This window comes from Myodes glareolus, chromosome 20, assembly GCF_982192425.1.
Source record: "Myodes glareolus chromosome 20, mMyoGla1.1, whole genome shotgun sequence".
Lineage (NCBI taxonomy): Eukaryota > Metazoa > Chordata > Mammalia > Rodentia > Cricetidae > Myodes > Myodes glareolus.
Genome location: NC_142045.1, coordinates 21,119,186 through 21,138,504, shown reverse-complemented (window position 1 = coordinate 21,138,504; position 19,319 = coordinate 21,119,186). Strand labels below are relative to the sequence as shown.

Genomic DNA, 19,319 nt, shown 5'->3' with positions numbered 1-19,319 from the left:
GCCTCTACTTCCTATCTGGTTGACCCACCTATACTTCCTGCCTGGCCAATCAGCGTTTATTTAAAACATGATTGACAGAATACAGACAATTTTCCCGCACCATTCCCCCCCCCTTTTTTTTAAAAAAAGGAAAATACCAATAGTCCATTTGTTGGGAATGTGGGTGTAGTATTCCAGGCTACTTCCTGCTGGTTGGGGGCACTGATAATCTTATGGGGACCTAAAGAAAATTTAGAGTTATAATCAAGTCCTGACTGGAGTATCCCGTGAGTCTTGATCATCTCAGGCAGCAGTCTTGAATCTGTTCTGGATGAAAGAAGATGGAGTCAGAAAGAAGCCATGTAGCCCCACCAGAGACAAATGTCGAAACTATACCTGGTAGGCCACAGCCTCGTGGCAATACACAGATTAATGGAAATGGGTTAATTTAAAATATGAGTTAGCCAAAACTACGCTTAAACTATTGGCCAAACAGCATTGCAAATAATATGGTTTCTGTATGATTGTTTCGGGGCTGAGCAGCCAAAAACAAAACAAAACAAAACAAAAAAACAAGAGACCTCCTACAACACACAACCATAAAATTAACTGTCATTGTTACTTCATAATTGTAATTTTGCTACACCTACGAATCATAATGTAAATATCTGTGTTTTCTGATTGTCTTAGGTAACTTCTGTGAAAGGATTGTTTGACCCCTCCCCCAAAGGGGTCGCTGCCCATAGGTTGAGAACCATTCTAGAATCTGGTATGTACCTGCTGGCTTGTGGACCCTCCCATCCTGTTCAAAGCTAAAAACATGGTGACTCTATGATCTCGTTTCTTTCTCTCATCATCCTTCTTCATGTGATTCTGTCATCCGCCTCCCTCTTTCACTATCTTTTAAAATATTTTCTTTATGATTTATGTGCAGGTGATGGCAGGGATGTGCGTGCCTTGATATGTACTTGGAGGTTGGAGCACAACTTTCAAGAGTTGATTCTGCCCCTCCACCTTGTGTTCCAAGGACTGAACCCACGCCATCAGGCTAGCATAGCAGGAGATTTTACCCAATGGCCCATCTCACATGCACATCCTCTCTTACTTTTAGGAACCTCCTGATGCAGAGCCAATCTAAATAACCTAGGGTTGTTTCCTTATTTCTCTGTAGTGACTTTCATTCCTTCTGGAATGCAGTGATATAGGTTTCAAGGATTGGAACATGGACATCTTCTGGGGTCCATTTTTGTGCCTGGTACCAGGCTTATAAGAGCTTACATTCCCATCAGCCTCGTGAAGGCATCTGCTACCCACATCCTTGCTATGCTGGGCCTTCACGGCTCTCCTTGCCTTTTGCTAATTTGATGGAGTGTGAGATTACATCTTCTCAGGTCTGTTTTCAGTCTCGTTTTCTTGATTGCTTGTGACCACATACACACAGTTTCGCAGCAGGTCACTTCTTGTCCTGCGATTTGGACATTCACAATTTTTGTTTTTTTAACTAAGACATTTCTCTGTCTTTTAAATTCATTTTCTTTACCTTTGCCTAAATGGCCATTTTACCCATTCCTGCCTGATCCTTATAAAGAATTTTAATTCACCTTTTAGGAATTACGGGAATCACTCATAGTTCTTTAAAATAGCTTTTCCCTCAACAGTCTTTTGAGTGTGTGCATTCCTGTGGATGCATATTTCTGTAGGTACATGTTTGTGTGTAGACGCCTTGGAAGTCAACCTCTGGTATAATTACAATCATCCAATACATTTTTTTTAAAAAGATTCACCTATTTCTATGTCTTTATGTGAGCCAGCATGAGTTTATGTGTATCACATGTACCTGAGGAGGTCAAAGGCCATAGGGTCCCCTGGAACTGGAATAGATAGATGACCGTGAGCTGACTGGTGTGGGTGCTGGGAACTGAAGCCTGGTCCTCTGACAGGTAAAGTAAGCATTTTTATCCAGTTGTTCCACACCGATTTTGGAACCAGGGTCTCTCATCGGCTTTAACTTGCCCAGTAGGCTTTAGCTGTCTGGCCAGGACGTCCCAGGCACCCTCTCCCTGGCACTGGTTTAGGACTCTGCCTACATTACCACGCCAGGCTTTCCTGGAAAACAAATTCAAGTCCACATCCTTAAGAGAGAAGCACTCTACTGACTGGGCTTTCTACACTGCCCTGTAAACAATACTTTATTGTCTCATATTGCCATTTCTTTCTCGTAGGCCTTAAGGATGGTTTCAAACATACCTTGCTTTTAGCTGCCACTTCAAATAAGTGAAGCTCTCAAGCAGGGACTGAATGCCTTTTGACTTTTTGTTGATTCTTATCGATGATGTCCTATTCCCTCAGATGTCTAGATATGTTTAGCTGCGAATTTATTTTTACGGTGGTGGTTGGTATATGCACATGCATTCCAGATGCAGGGAGGGGGGCCAGCCTCTTCTTACAAATTCTTAGGGGTCTTGCAGTACTCGGTCCGGGAAAGCCACGCAAGGGCAGAAAGAGGAGTTTACCCCCAGAAATCCAAAAGTCGGCCGTCTGAGAGGCTTGACTTGAGGGTCCCCTCACCATCATGGTTGCTTGGGTTGGATGGCTGTGACGGATAACCACCCCCACCATGGGACTGGGGACTGATATCAGCTCCGGAGCTCACCCTCTGGGCTTTGTTCCTTCCAGAGCTTTGGCCACCGAGCATTGTTGCTTTTATTTAGACTCATCTGAATACTTTAAGTTTTAAATTCTTATGACATCAACGCCTATCTAGGTATTTAGCACAGGTAGAACTTCCAGTTCTCTCTCTCTCTCTCTCTCTCTCTCTCTCTCTCTCTCTCTCTCACACACACACACACACACACACACCCTACACACAAACACACACACCAGTCGTCCCTAATTTAAATTTAAAACAGGATCTTTGCCTTTGAGTTTTATTGGACACTTCCACTCAATGCTCTCTCTCTCTCTATATATATACATACATAAATACATATAAACATGTATATACATACACACACGTACGTATATATATCATAGAACACCCAAGCTCGTGAAGCCAACATATTCCACTCCCAGTTTCTCTCTCTCTCTCTCTTTTTTTAGAGGTTTACTTAGTTGTACTGTGTTTGTTAGTTGCAACTCCAGAGGAGTAAAGACAAGGATGGATTTGACCCCTAGAGCAACCAAAGTTCTTAATGTGTCGGGTTATCTTGAAGTCACAGAATCATTTTTTATACCTCGGACTTGAGAAAGTGTCCAAAAGGAAAGTGAGAAGAGTTTTCTATAACTTAAGGGGTGGTGGAACAATCAAATCTCACACAAAGTGCCAAAAGGAACATTTGCCTCCTACTTCTGGGTCCCCTACCCCCCACGGTGCTAACAATTCAGGTTATAGTAGCTAAACTTCATGGGGACCAGCGAAGTCCTGTTTCCCTCCCCCCTCCCCTAATTAATCTGCCTTCAGTGTGGACCTTTGTGGTTTAACATTGTGCAATCTCTTCTTCGGCTCCCTTGCCCTCCCACCCAACCCCCTCCCCCAAATCCAGGGGAACTCCCTCGCGCTGTGCCACCAGCATTACTCATGCATCCCGGTTCAGGCTTTGGAGCCTTTATTAAGGGCTTTCTCTCCAGCCTCACTCTATCTCTCCTGGGCTCAAATTCGGCTCACTGAAGAGCCCGGCTTCCTCCCCTAAGGCAGCTGCGTAGCGAACTTCATCTCTCCCGCAATGCATCTCCCTGCGATTCTGCTGTGTGCTTTCTGCTCTGCAGTGTTGGCTGAGACCTCTGACGACTATGAGCTCATGTATGTGAATCTGGACAACGAAATAGACAATGGACTTCATCCCACCGAGGACCGTAAGTTCATTTAAACTTTCTCAGCTCACCCCAACTACACAATCCGCACTTGGGGCGCGGGGGGGGGGGGCGGGTAGAGTAAAATCACATACATATACTTAGTAGCCAATGAAACAAGTTAAAATCGTACTTTGTTTTGTATAAGTGAGGACTACCCGAGAAAAGCCAGAGATTTTAAATTATTTTTGCAACATATATGAGTTAGATCATATGAAATCACTGCTCTTTAACTGTTTTCAGCTACATACATGGCAATTCCCCAGAGTTAGGTTAAACTTGTCCCGATTTAAAAAAAAAATGGTTGCTGTGTCATTTTTGAGTTAACACGCTCGCTCGCTGTTTTCAAAAGAAGGAGGTTTGCTGGGGACAGGCTGAAACTTGGGGTGACTGAGGGTGCAACCCACCGGCTGGGGCAGGCTGGTAACGTTGTGTGTGTCCCACGCTCTAGCCACGCCATGCGACTGCCGCCAAGAGCACTCGGAGTGGGACAAGCTGTTCATCATGCTGGAGAACTCGCAGATGCGGGAGGGCATGCTGCTGCAGGCCACCGACGACGTCCTCCGGGGCGAGTTGCAGCGGCTGCGGGCCGACCTGGGCCGGCTGGCCGGCGGCATGGCGAGGCCATGTGCTGCCGGGGGCCCTGTGGACGCCAGGCTGGCGCGGGCCCTGGAGCCGCTGCTGCAGGAGAGCCGCGATGCGAGCCGCAGGCTGGCACGCCTGGAGGATGCGGAGGCGCGGCGGCCCCCAGCGGCAGTGCCTGGCCTGGGCGCAGTGCTGGAGGAACTGCAGCGGACGCGTGCCGACCTGAGCGCGGTGCAGAGCTGGGTCGCCCGCCGCTGGCTGCCAGCAGGTAAGTGCCGGGCACAGAACCCACCGTCGGCTTTGTCCCTAGAGTCCGCGGCACTTAATCACATCAGGCACGCTTTAGTGGGGACCCTCAAACTCAGAGCCCTGGAATTTTTCATATGCACGCTCACAGAGCTCAGACACACCACACAAGACAGACATATTGCCTCTAAAAAGTATTTCTCAGCCTGAGGAAACAAAAGAAAGCAGGGATTTAACCATCAATCTGGAAGTAGACGTCAGAGATCCCTGATACCGGATCCGACCAGATATTAGAGGAGCTCCGTTGGCAGGTGTTTAACTGTGGCCCCACTTGCTGCCCCGAGTCCCTCCGTTAGGGATTTCCACGTCTTCTAATTTTATCCGGTCGCTCTCTTTAGGCGAGCTCTGATTTCCCACACTATTTCAGGGCCAGGGCTTACTTCAGCGACTTTCCCAGCCTCTCTATGCGGACTCCTCCCCCTCTGCTTCATCTGAGCAGACTTGAGCCTAATTGGATCCCCTGCAGAGTCAGCAGAATTCCTCCAGGGTTTCCTCAACCCAGTTAGTTGCACACTGAAGGTCAAGGGATGTGGGCTTTGGAAGAAGTCCTGTAAAGTCAGGAACAGGACTCAGGGGTGTAGGTGACCACTCCATCTAGACCCCAGGGCCACACAAGAACATGGCTGTACAAACTATGCATCTTGTCAAAGCCCACACTCCATAAAATCCCCAATTGTGTAGGGCCCCCAACGTCACACTTTTAAAATTAAAGAAACAGAACATTGGCACCCAGGAATAGAATAAGAATTTGACTTCTTAAGTCAAATTTTTGAGGAGGTAGTGATGTATTGTGGCTTATTCTAGAAATGAGTGCCTTAGGTAGAAAAATATCCCTTGGGCTTTTCATGAGTCTCAGAAACAATGCCAACCTATCCCGTATTTCCAAGGAAACAAAGCTTATTGAACGAGGTAAGAGGAAGGATAGTCTAAGGGCATGGTCCATTCCTCTGCAGAACCTTCCCAAATACTTGAGGACTATTTGTCAGTATGGAGGCTTACGACCTTAAACCCAAGTAGGTCTTCGGAGAAAAAAGCATAAAGTCAAATCGGACGTAAACCTTGAATGGGTTAATTATTCGACAATTTTAAACACATGGATGCTTGTTTTGCAAACCAGGTAAAGTCATGTACATATAATGTATCCCACCCCCCCTCACGCCAGAAAGAATTACTCTAATTTGTATCCTCGCCTATGCCAGAAGAGGGATGTATACATTTCCCAACTCTAAACTGTTGATGTCTACTTTACCCAATAACACTTTCACACTCGGGCTTTGATTTGCCCTCCCTTGCTGTCCTGCCAACTTGGCTCTCAGAGGGTTCCTAATCATGCTGTGGTCTGCCTCCTAAGAACCTGGTTTTCATTTCGCTTGGTCTTTGATAATATAATTACAAAGTCTTATTAGCTAAAAGCCATTTCATGAGAGAGTTTCTGACATTTCAAAGTGGTCCCAAGAGACTCAATCACTGTTTCATAAAAAGAATTCCACAAAATCTGCCTACATATTACTCTGCAGCATGAACCCAAGTAGCTGCCACAGCCTACAGGGATGCTGGGTCTCCCAGACATAGTCATGGGTAGCCGCGGAATGCAATCCTCACTTCCTGACCTTATTTAAACAGGAAGGCAGATAATTAGATTGTAGCGGGTACCTTCTTGAACAGTACTTTACTTAAACTTACAGAGGCCAGGGGATTTCAAATGCACACAAATGGTAATCTTTGGTTTCTGCAACCATTATTTGATTTCATTGTTGCAGCGAGAGTGATAATTCCGCCTTGAAAATGCCTCATTTAAAATTCTTTTTCATGGATGCTTAGAATGTTCATCTAATGCTCTTAATTGGGGGCATTGCTATTGTGTTTTTGCTCTTATGCAATTTTCCTACATTTCAGTATTTTCCTTGACTATTATGAAAAGATATGGTCTATGTTTGTTTGGTGTTTTCTGGACAGAGTCTAGCTCAGAGCCACTTGTAGGAATATGCTTCACTTTACAGGACATTGAATGCCCACAAGTTCTGTGGATTCAGCAGTTAGTGTTTAAGTGCTTGAAGAGTTGACTAGCCATCTCACACCATGTCCTTTGGGTTATTATAGGGCGAAAATCAGCCTACTGTAGTGTTTTCAGATATAACATGAAACAGAGCCCATCTGGTCAAGGCTTTAGCCTTTCCCAGGTCTTCACATCCACATCTTAGCTGCCCATATGGCCTTGAGATCAGCAGAGGTGAGAGCAGACGTGTTCTCCTCCTATGTCCAAATGTCCCTGTCTTCTGGATGGTCTCAGCAGAAACACAATCTGTGACAAAACCTTTTGGGAGAATCCCTCCCTTTTAAAGGGTTTTCTATAGTGGTGTAACTAAGTTTGAAAGCAAATCCTTGGCCTGCCCGAATCTGAGTACTGTGTACATGTAACTTACAGACTTGAAGAAGAGAGCTCCGCCCCATACACTTTAAATATAGACAACACTAAAGCCTGGTGATATTAAAGGCTTCATAAAAGGCTGTAACATACCCACTAGCAGTTAATTACTTGGAATTCAGGGCTTCTAGTAACAGACAACAGAATGTGTTGGCCTCTGTAAACAGATTAGCCAAGCTAAAGCCTGAGTTTACGACTGGATCAGCTCTAGAAACATAGGTAAGGTACTTCTTGCCTCAGTTGTATCCCTATGAAGTGGGAATAGAGGGGCTTTAAAAGCAAGGAGGAGGATGCGTTGAGATGATGAATAAATTGATTAGGACACTGTCAGAGACATAATGAGTGAGCGCCTGATAAGCATCGTGATTGTATGCTTTGCTTCTGGCCAAAGGACACTTTGCAAGTTAGCCCTGGTGATGTGCACCAATGAATTCAGTCCCTTGGAGGTGAAGACAGGAGAATCAGAAGTTCGAAATTATTGTTAGCTATCTGCCCACCTTGAGGTCAGCTTAGGCTTCTTAAAGCCTTATTTGAAAAAGCCAGTAACAATAGTAGAAGAACAGAACAGTTTTCTATAAACTCTGCAAAGCTACCAATATCCAAGATCATGTGGCACATAAAAATGTATTCCCTGGTGACGCTGCTATTCTGAGAGACATGCTAATAAACATTGCCTATAATGAGCTATGTCCTTTAAGTTTCATAGGTTTATTGTTTTAGGATCATAGCAAAAATAAGAAGGAAATGGGGCAGATTTTAAATCCTCGTGGATAATAAAATCTTCTGAAGATAACTCATTGTGATTTGACATTTTAATAAAAACCAGTAAAACTGAGAAGCGGATTGGAAGGGAATGGTTATTCGCCATGGTTTTTGGTATTTGTGGGTTGAGTTGGCCCTTCCTTTCTGTTTGCAAACTCTTTTATTGGGTTGTTTCATTGAACAAGCCAAGTAACTCTTCCTCACTTTTATCCTCCTTGCTCTGTAGAGATCAAACTGGAGGCCCCGCGAGTCATAACACACTACTGTATATAGATATATAGCATAGTTAGCTTATGTGAGCATAACCGAATACCAAAATAACCGAATGAATCAGAACTTTTTTTTTTCTCGTGTTCTTTCTTGCTACTCCAGGTTGTGAAACAGCAATTTTATTCCCAATGCGGTCCAAGAAGATTTTTGGAAGCGTGCATCCTGTGAGACCAATGAAGCTTGAGTCGTTTAGCGCTTGCATTTGGGTCAAAGCCACAGATGTATTAAACAAGACCATCCTGTTTTCTTACGGCACGAAGTGGAACCCCTATGAGATCCAGTTGTATCTCAGCTCCCAGTCCCTAGTGTTTGTGGTGGGTGGAAAGGAAAACAAGCTGGCCGCAGACACTGTGGTTTCCCTGGGGAGGTGGACCCACCTCTGTGGCACCTGGAGTTCAGAGCAGGGGAGCATGTCCTTATGGGTAAACGGGGAGCTAGTGGCCACCACGGAGGAGATGGCCACGAGTCACCCTGTCCCTGAGGGTGGAATCCTACAGATTGGCCAGGAAAAGAATGGTTGCTGTGTAGGTGGGGGCTTTGATGAAACATTAGCATTTTCTGGAAGAATCACAGGCTTCAATATCTGGGACCGTGTTCTCAGTGAGGAGGAGATACGGGAGAGTGGAGGAGCCGAGTCTTGCCACATCAGGGGAAACGTCGTCGGGTGGGGAGTTACCGAAATCCAGCCACACGGAGGAGCTCAGTATGTTTCCTAAGTGTTGTGAAACTCTACTTGAAGCCAAAGGAGACTCACACTTTAAATGTAGGCCGCTTGGGAAAACCTAAAAGCTCCAGTGCATATTAAGAACACTTGAGACTAAAGAAGGAGAGACTTGAGATTGTCTTTATTTATCTTGGCAAAATACTAAATAAACAGTCGAAGGAGAAGGCTTGGGGACATTGTTATTAAGCCTTCTGCCTGTGGTGCCTTCAGATTAATGTCTGCCTCTGTCAGAGATATCCTCAGATCACTGAGCAGGACTGGACTCTGAACAGAAGGGCAATTGTGTTCCTTTTCTTTGGTTAATTTTGTTTTGGCCAGAGACATTTTTATGCTGGAAGAATAATAAAACAAGCTCTGTTGCCCACTGGCTCATTCCTTATGGCATACCCTGTGACAAGAGGGAGGGCGAGAAGAAGTATTTATACCACAAAGTGACTTATTAACAAACATAAATGTAGCCTGCGTGTTAGCATCCCGTGTTCCATGTGGGAGAGACAGCTGTGTAACTTATATTGTGAAATGGGTTTGTATTAATTTTATTTTTGTAAAACTCTACTGTAAATAAAATATTTTATAAAGCTATCCTGTGTCGCCCTTTAATTGAAGTTTAAGAGCTGCTTTGAAGCAAATCCATGTTTTTTTCCCTATTTTTTCATCTAGAGTAGGCAAGTCGCTTTCAGAGACTGCTATGAAGGCAGCGATGGTTAACATTGCTTAGAAGCGAACTCTACTGCTGCCGTAAGCTTTGGTGTCCCACAGATTGTAGGAAATGCTCAATGCGTTCATCTATCCAGGTTTTAGTTTTTTCAGCTACAGAACTGAGAAAGAAATGATTTAACGAATCCATGAGCTTGTGTAATTTTCTACCCTGTTGTGACACAAACATACATGTATTGTCTGACTTCCCCAGGTAGACATGCCACATACACATGACAGCAAGACGCATGTGTCAGTTCTTAACATTGCCACATGGAGCTGTCATCTACCAAACTCACAGTGAAGAGTTGAACAATCAAGTTATCAGGAAAAAAATGGAAAAAATGAAAGCGTTCATCACGCTTTAAGTAAGTTGGAATTCGGTGCATTCATGGATCCGCTGGGGTGTGTATGGCCTATGGGCCACCTGTGGGACACACGTGGTAGGGCTGTCAAAGAGCCATGAATCTGGAAAAGAAGCAAGGCCTATTCACCTTCTTCCTTACAAGGGAAAGGCCAGCAAACCCTGCACTTTCAGCAGGCCTGGTTAGACCTCCATCAAACCATCTCCTCTTGAGGGTTCCCTGCAAGGATTTCTAGAATCTCGTAAAACTGTCACAGAAATACCATGGAACCAAAGTAAGCCTAGATCCTAAAGATACAGTTAAAGAGCCACAAGACATTTCTGCACCTGAGGTGTGGCAAGCAGGGCCAGGGACGGATAAATCTGTAGCTCTCTAGCTGAGCTTCCTTGCACATTTGCTTTGGTCTTCTCCATAAAAGAAAGGAACACAGACCCAGGATCTTTTAGAAACAGCTCCATGAATCTAACAGGTTTGAAGGAGGCTCATGGAACCATGCTTCATCCAGGTCTTGAAATCTATAAAGTTAGGCCTATGAGCCTGTGAACCGAAACATAGGCCAGTCTTCCAGTCTCGAGAATTGTACAATTCAACGTTTCTGATACACTGGCCCCATACTAAGTCCCATCTAACTAGTCTCTATCTGACTGAATTCTCATCTGGTAGCAATACTGGACCCAACCTTAGAGAGGTAGGCTCGTGCCTGCATGAATTAAATCCCTTCAAACACCTCAGAAGCTCATAGGCTGACAATATTAACTGGTCATTCTCATAAGCAGTTATATGTGATTAGTATGGTGACACTTTGTGTACATGCACAAAGCAAGTTGGTGTTTTCCTTGTCTAGTATAGCAAAAATTGGCTTTTATGTATTAATTATTAATAGCATTTGATTAGCATGTATCGTGGGATGTCAAGGCTGACCAAAGCAGCTGTGACTGAGGGCAATGAAGAAACAAACAGAAGAGAATGAATATGTCATGGGGCTAAAACTGGAGACATTTCATCTGCTAAGCCAGCGAGACTGGGTGGATATTAATACAAGAACTTTTTATTGTCTCTTATCTCAACTTTAACTCTTTTCTGAAATAACAGAACTCCAGCATCAGTGGTATACATAGCAACTAAGACACCAGAGCTTCTCAGCATTGCTTTCCCAAGTTCTGGTCGGTGATAAACTATTTCCTGTACATGATCTATGTGATTTCTCTATCTAGTTTTTGTCTTTTTCGAATGTGGTAACAGTGGCTAGAATTTCAGCAACTATATTACAGCATGAGATTCAGAGCAATCATATAGAAGAAGCTGAGGTTTCTGGGGATTGTGAAGCCAACTCTGGACTGCTTTCCCCTGGACTTCTTTGACACCAGAGAAAAATACGCCAACCTTTTAAAATCCATTATTAGTTATCACGATCTAATCCAGGTTCAGTAATTAGGAAAAACAAACTTAAAAAGACAATGCACTTTATTTTCTTCCAAACTCTCAGCGTGCAGATGAATTTTGTTTTCTTTTTTACAAGTTCTCAGGACACTAGCTAAGAAAACTAACTATCAATACTTAAGGGATTTCAGAATGTAAGGGTATTAACAAGAAGAAATAAGCAGTTTGCAGAACTGAGATCAAATATCCCCGACAAAATACCAGCTTGCTGGCATGGTTCAGCACCGTGACCATGGTTTTATCCATCATGTTGTTATCGAGGGTGTTGTCACGTGACAGCATAGCATAATAATTGTACAAGAGGGCTCAGGTCATTAGGATGCAAACACGTGTGTCGATCATATATAATACCATCTATATATGGTTAGTATTATTACTGGTATGAAACAGGATGACTAAGTTTCCTGGACCTGTTCTGGCTTTTTCAAAGCTTCCATGGCCCTGGGCAAACTGGGACAGTTGGTCACTCTAGTGTGTATTTATGTATGATTAGTAGGGTGACATTTTATATACACTAACAAAGCATAGTTGATGTTTTCCTTGCCTATTACAGTAACAATTGGCCTTTAAGCATTAACAATTTTATACTTAAAACATTTAATTTTTAAGTATTTGTTATAGGATGTCAGAGTTTGGGTTTAGAGTTTGGCACAATTACTTCACATTAGTGGGAACAAGACTGACAAACTGTAAGATCTTATGATTGACTTTTATCTAATTTCTTCTCTATTCACATATTAGGAAGCACTTCATTTGAAGCACATACCAGGATCAAATATTTCCAGAATATTTGATTGTCTTCTAGCCAGTCAAGAAGCAGAATTCCTAAATGCAAATGCCTTGGTTAAAGCAATTGTGCATATCGACTTATGGTATTGTTGGGCTTTGTGAATATAAAGGTATCAGATTATTGATCCTTGCACCTTAATCAATCTGAAGAGCAGAAAAAAAAGCTTGCAAGGGCTTCAGGCCAGAAACCCAGTGTTTAAACCCTGGCACCACCAAGTACTAGCTTACTAATTAGGAGACACACTCAACTAATCTCCATACATCTCAAATTATATAAACAAAACAAAATCCCTAAGCAGATATCACACATAAAAGTGTTTTCTGCCTCATCAAATAACTTTTGAAATCAGATATGTCTTACGATATTCCTGGATGTTATTCCCATGTGCTAAAACATAAATAAGCAATGGAACAACACTGTAACAAAGACTCCTCCACATTGTGGCTGGTATTTCAAGATCAGCAGGCAGACATCCAGTCCGGGTAGGTTTCCTTTACCCCACAGCAACACCTGCCGGTGAAACAAGGAAGGTACAAACGCACTGGCAACAGCCCCGACAGCCACCGGGAAGTTCTTTTCTCTCCGGAGGCCTCTCTATTTCTCAAACCACGATTGGATCGACTTTTTACCATGCTATATCTAATCTTTTACTACTCCTGTCAATTCATTCAGGTTGAATATTTGTAATAGGACTTCAGTTTAAAGGATGAGACTTTACTCCTTCCATAGTGAAAATCGGTCTGCTTGGGATCATGCAAAATTAGGAATATCTTATTCAGACAAAGGATGTCTACAAAACTCATAAAGAAACACTGAACACCCTTCCTTGGATTGGAAACTAAGACAAGAATAATTGTGCAAAGGCGACTTGGGTCACTAGGATGAAAATGTGTGTGCAATCAGCATATAGTAATGTCTATGGTTAACCTTGCTACTTGTGAGAAGTAGGGCTAGCACCTTTCTCCTAATAATGTGTGAGATAATAAACTTAGAACCTTTCTTTTAGCAAAATGATGTCATGGGTTTTGCATGTGTGAGCGGTGTGTGCCTGTGCATGTGTATGCATGTGTGTGTGTGCGCAGGTGCTTGCATCCACGTGCATGCATAGAGGCTAGAGGAAGGCATTGGGTATTCTCTTTTATCATCGTCTGCCTTTCTCCTTTGATAAGGGTTGCCTCTGTGTGCACATGAAGCTTGCATTTATTAATTTATCCTGCTAGGCGGGCAGCCGTCAAACCTCAGAGTCTTTCTCCTCTCTCAGTTCCACACTGAGGTTACAGGTGAGTAAAGACCATGGTTTGCTTGTTATATGTGAGCTGGGATCCAAAATCAGGTCCTTGTGGTTATACAGCAAGCTCTCTTTCTTTCTCTCCTTCCTTCCCTTCCTCTCTCTCTCTCTCTCTCTCTCTCTCTCTCTCTCTCTCTCTCTCTCTCATCTAATTAGTAATGCTCTTGTTCTAACAAAGGGCAGCTACAAAATAAACCTAGATTAAATTATAATAAAGAAAAAACAGTCGATGCAAGGTCCTTGGATTAAAAACGAAGGCAAGTATGTCACAGAAGGTGAATTTACTTTCTGTCTAAGTTGCACCATGTGTGATTTTAGATCACGCAGCTTCAGAGTCTTGTTCTGAATAATCCTCTAGACTTGTTCTGTGCCATGAAGGTGGACCACGCTGCTTGTCCAGGATCAGAAGACGGAAGCACACCCGGTTCTCAGAACAGTGTGAGTTACCTTATCTTTCGTCCATGAAGCGGACGGTATATTCTAGAAGGCCTATAAAACGAGTGTCTTCAACTTCGCGTGGTTATTTGTGGGTCCCAGAGGAAGCCCTTTGCAAATATTGACTTGTAACTCTGTCACACTGCGCTCGTCCCTGCTATTAAATCTACACGCACTGTTGTCCTGTCCTCTTCCTCTCCAAACCAGAGGTAAGGACGGAAATACCCGTCTCCGTCCACAGACCTTTTATACCATCCCCTTGCGCAAGTAATAAGGCGACTCAAATGATTTGAAACTTAAGTAGAAAATCTTTGGGAAAATAAAGTGTTGCCTCAGCAAGAGTCCAGATTCCTTTCTGACTTGCTGGCAACAGCCTGGAAAAGGCTGTCCAGCTAATTATGATAAATTTACCTCATTTCTTTCCCTACGTGACACAAAAATCCAAACCACTAAATGCTGAGCTGTCTCGGACAAATGGAGAGAGAAAGTTGACCCCCCATGTATTATGGCAGGGATTTTTATGTGCCACACGTGGCCGGCGAAGCTTAATTAGATAAAACCCCTACAGCCCACACAGCGCTCAGCACGCTGGTCACCGTGACTGCTCTTCCTGTCACCGGTGTCATCCTTCCCATCTCTAATTGAGCATCTGCAATGTACCAGGTTCATATTAAAATATCGGACGCAGAACCATATCCATTCACAGAGGTTCGTAATCCCTAGAGAGATGCCCAGCCATTAAAAGAGAGAGAGAGATCGATAGACAGACAGACAGACAGATAGTTTCACTAACGTAAAGGACCAGACTTTCACACTTGACATTTAGGTCTTTATTCTGTCTGAAATTAATCTCTGTGTGCTTTGATATGGGCACACATTCACTAAATATTCAAGTCTTCTCTGTTGCAGAGACTTCCCATCCCGCCCTCGATTTCCATGCTGCCTAGGTTTGTTCTCACCGTCTCAGTTCTGCTGCAGGACCATTTCTCTCTTCCTACAGCACTATATGCGGCAGTAATTGCTATGATGTCATGGTCATGTTATCCTGCTGAATTGCCTTATCTGACTTGTAAATTTTAAAATCAGATTGTCATCTTTCATCAAACTTTCCTTTGGTATTTTGTCAAAATTTCACTAAATTTATTGAAAAATCATGTTTTTGCTACACCAGTGTCTCCCACCTGTAAAGATGGTATAATGTCCCCACGTGTCTATGCTTCATTTGACTACTTTCAAAGAGACCTGTATTTTATTCTCAAAAGTTATATATATATATATAATTTCCTATATGTTGTGCACAAATCATATTATGTATAATATTTTGCATTCACTTACGACTATATGATAAGTATTATAATTTATTTTGGTGTCTAGGCTATGCTTTTCAGTGCCATGGTAAATAGAAATGATACACGAGTCTCTTTGTCTCTTTCCTGAGATTAAAGGCATGCTTCTACTCATTCACAATCAGATACATAAATATACCCCCCTAATCAAGTTAAGGGAGTTCTCAAAATTTTCTAGTTTGATTTGTTTTTAATCTTATAAGACACTTACACTAATAGCATGATACCCTCCCTGCTCAGTTTCTACTGTGGGGTAATTCAAATAGGAAGCTATTTTGTATTCCTGGAATAAATCCAACTGGGTCATTATGCATTTTATAAAATGGGATGGCAATAGTTCCTCCCTCATAAAATACACAGAGGAACATGTATATGAGTCAGCAGGTAAGAACCTGAGATCAAGTCTGCCCTCAGTAAGTGCTGTGCAGTTTCCCTTAAACATCGCTAGAGTCATTTTCCTAAGGTGTTTACAGTGTGTTTATTTGTGATGTGTACATCTATGTCCATGACTAAGATGAGTGTGTGTGTCCCGCGCTACCGTCTCGCCAGCAAGAACCACACGGAACACTAGGTTCCTTCTGCAGAATAGCTTTATGTCTCTTGGGAGCAGAGCATAAGCCAACACGGCCGTGGGGACCCAGATAAGATGGAACCCATCCCTTATAAAGGAAACAGACCCTGCCCTGGACGTGTCATTCCCGGATTGGTTGACTGCTCCCAGTCCCAGGTGAAACCTCGGGAATAGGCAGGGACGCAGCGGTAGAGAGTTACAAAGCACGTGCGCTGAGATTAAAGGCGTGTGCCGCCACACCTTGGGGTCACAGAGGTCAATCTCTACCTTTGTTCCTAGAAGCAATGGAGAATGTGGTCCGGCCCTCCACATGTGTGTTTTCATTTCTGTTAATGATTTTGTCTGGTCTTGGTTTGTGGATATATCAGACTTGGAGAATTAAATGGGACATATACTTCCCTTTCAATTTTCTGAAAAATTAAGGTAAGATTCTAATGATCTATTCATTGTAATATTTATTAAATATTTAATATATTAAAAATTTCCAACAAAGCTAAATAGTGACAGGGTTTTACTGGTAGTTGACTTAAAGACACTCGTGTGACTGATTTGTCAGAATTCAAGTTTGCTTGCTTTATGCCCAATCAGCAAAAACTCTCTACTTTTAATTCTTCCAAAAACAGAAACTTTTTTGTAATTTTCCTTCTCATTTCAAGAATTTGTAGAATACAAAACAGGTAAGAGGAATCTAAACAACCTGAATAAAATTAATTTTGCGTTTAAATTTAATTAAACATTACATATCTACCCAGTAGTAACGAAAACCTGTAAAACTCGGCTTAGAATTATTCAAACATTTTCCTTTAGGGGTAAATATACAACCCCATTTCATATAGTTTCTCAGAGTTAAATTATAAACATATATGAGGAATTTGATTTGCAATATATAAAACAGTTTTGGAAAATAGGATTAATGGACTATGATGAGCCAAATCTAAGGGTAGACAGCACTGGTACAACAAGGCCTTGGACCTCATAGGGTAATCTGAGTTGGTACTTTGAAGAAAGAGTGACAGTGTCCAAGAAATTTATAGTTGACAATGCCCTTGGAAGAACTGCAGTCACATTGAGATGCAAGAAACACATTTTACACGTCTTGGCCTAGAAAAGCATTGAGCTGAATCACATGGGGGGGCAGTAAAAAGTTATAAAGGTAAGTACTATGTGAAGCTTGAAAGACTTAAAACCCAGAACACAGCAGAAATTGCTGAATATACAAAATCACTTGCATGCATGTGTGCACGTGTGCGTGCGCGTGTGTGTGTGTTTAACAAAGAAAACCTTTGAAGATACAACAGAAGATGAGATCAGTAGGAATAAAGACGTGGCTGTGTGACTGGCCAAGTAAAAGAAACAACTCCATCTTAAGACTGCATTAGGCTTTTAAGCAGGGGGAGACATCCACTTAGTCCGTACAGAGACAGTTTAGACCATTACACTCAGCCATGAGCCATACACTGCTCAGTGCTGACAGGAGAACCAGAGAGAACTCAAGAGGTCAGGCCACATGGAAGGGACCAGGGTGCATCTTGCAGAATGACTCAGAATTAAGTCATCTTTGGCTGAGTCTGTGAGCTAGAAGGGAAACTGCTTGTTATGACTGGAGAAGAAAACAAGGGTACAAACATGAGGATCCATGAGAAACGATGCTCGGTCTTTGACAGTTCCCAAGAGGCCCAAGAGGAAGGCTTTAACCAAAAGTGGAAGGACACAGGAAAGAACATCTAATTCACCAAAAGAACCAAATAGGCCCACAGGATGTAAGTTTTCACCAGAAACAGGGCATCTATCTCCTGGTACTAAAATACTCAAAAAGAGGCAGGCTGTCATAATCGTTACCATCACCACCTTAGCTAATATTTATCTGAGGTCAAACTAGGCTGTGATGTTCTGCCATTGTTCGGACGTCTCCATTTACACAGTAAGAAAGCAGGTGCTCAGAAAAATACAAGTACAACCAATATTCAGTGGAGCTGGGATTCAACGGCAGAGGTTGCTTTGGAGTGAAATGACTAACATTTAATTCTAGTCAGCTGCTTGTGTGCAAAATAACAGGGTGGGCATTTGTGGCTTCCACAGCAGATTTTCTGAGACCCAGTCCTTCCTAACTCCCCACTCACGAGGTTCTGCGGCAGTCCATGGCCACCTCCTTTTCTGAGGTAGCTCAGGGTCTCAGCAGACAACTGATATATGGTGTCTCCCTGCAAGGATGACGTGTCATTCAGAACCAGTCAGGTTGCCAGAGTTGGATTGAAAACAGGAAATCAGAATGGATATGGATTTCGTGTAATTTGTAGTCACCATGATGTGAGGCAGACAGTATGTAGGCCCATGCTCTGGGACGTAAAAGCAAAGCAATACAGCAGAAGGATGCTTAGCCACAGCTTTCAGGGCCACCTCCGAGGCCCACGTCAAGTCAATGGGAAGAATCCACCCATGGACCGTTCATGTGTCAACAATGCGTTGCTCCTCTTCTTCTCACTTCTCCTCTTTCTTCCCCTCTTCCTCCCCTTCCTCCTTTTTCTTTTTTCTCTTCTTCATTTCTCTTTTTTCATCCTCCTCTTCCTCCTTCTCCTACTTCTTTTCTTCCTTGCCCTCTTCCTGTTTCTCCTCCCCTCTTCTTCTCCTATTCCTTTCTCCCCCTTCTCTCCCCCCTTCTTTGTCATCTCCATTCTCCTCCTCTTCTCTTCTTCTTTTTTCTCCTCTTCCTTTTCTTTAGCCTCTCCATCAAGTCATTTATACCAAGGTTTTTGTTACTTAAAGTGTTACTGCCCGGTAAAATGGAATAACAGGATTTCTTCTTTGCAGGTCTCACGAGTAATGCTGATCTAATTTGGACGAATGTATTAATTCAACATTTGACAATGAAAATTGTCTGACTTTATTATTATAATGTTATTGTAAGTATTGTCATTGAACAGGTGACCACTAACCTTTCTGTAAGAGTAGAAGTCCAGGAGAATGACGATCAGGATACTTCAGATCAAAGAAGACAGTGACGGATCAAAGACAACAGTCTAAAGATCAGGATACTACAGATCAAAGAAGACAGTGACGGATCAAAGACAACAGTCTAAAGATCAGGATACTACAGATCAAAGAAGACAGTCACAGATCAAAGACAACAGTCTGACGTTGAGAAGAAACTACATGTAATGAAGAAAGACCCCCAAGGAGTTCACTAAAGCAGCTCACTGGGAGCATCAAATGAAGACTTGCAGAGCAAAGAACTCACTACTCAAAATCCTTTCTGCTCTGCAACTCACATGCGCTGTGGATGGGGCTTTATAGTCATGACAGTCCTCCGAATCAAACCCTCGATATGCAGACGCAGCCATTCATAGGTCAAGCTACTCTCGAGTCTATGGCAATTTTCAGAGTGCCAGATCAAATAAGCCAAATCATTTGTTTATTTCAAATGCTTGCAGTGATTTTAGAGTTGATTTCGTGTTTCAAAGATCTCTTTGTCATTGAAATAACATTCTAAA

At 42.8% G+C, this 19,319-nt stretch overlaps 2 protein-coding genes across 3 annotated transcripts in view; one reads left to right on the top strand and one right to left on the bottom strand.

The window, feature by feature from the left end:
- Positions 1–19,319, bottom strand: part of Veph1 (ventricular zone expressed PH domain containing 1) — a 205,613-nt gene that overhangs the window by 148,332 nt on the left and 37,962 nt on the right. The window lies entirely within an intron of this gene.
- Positions 3,561–9,482, top strand: Ptx3 (pentraxin 3). Its single transcript, XM_085682473.2, has 3 exons — positions 3,561–3,831; positions 4,280–4,681; positions 8,279–9,482. Exons 1-3 carry the CDS (start codon positions 3,702–3,704, stop codon positions 8,890–8,892), a joined length of 1,146 nt encoding a protein of 381 aa, XP_085538599.1. The 5' UTR covers positions 3,561–3,701; the 3' UTR covers positions 8,893–9,482.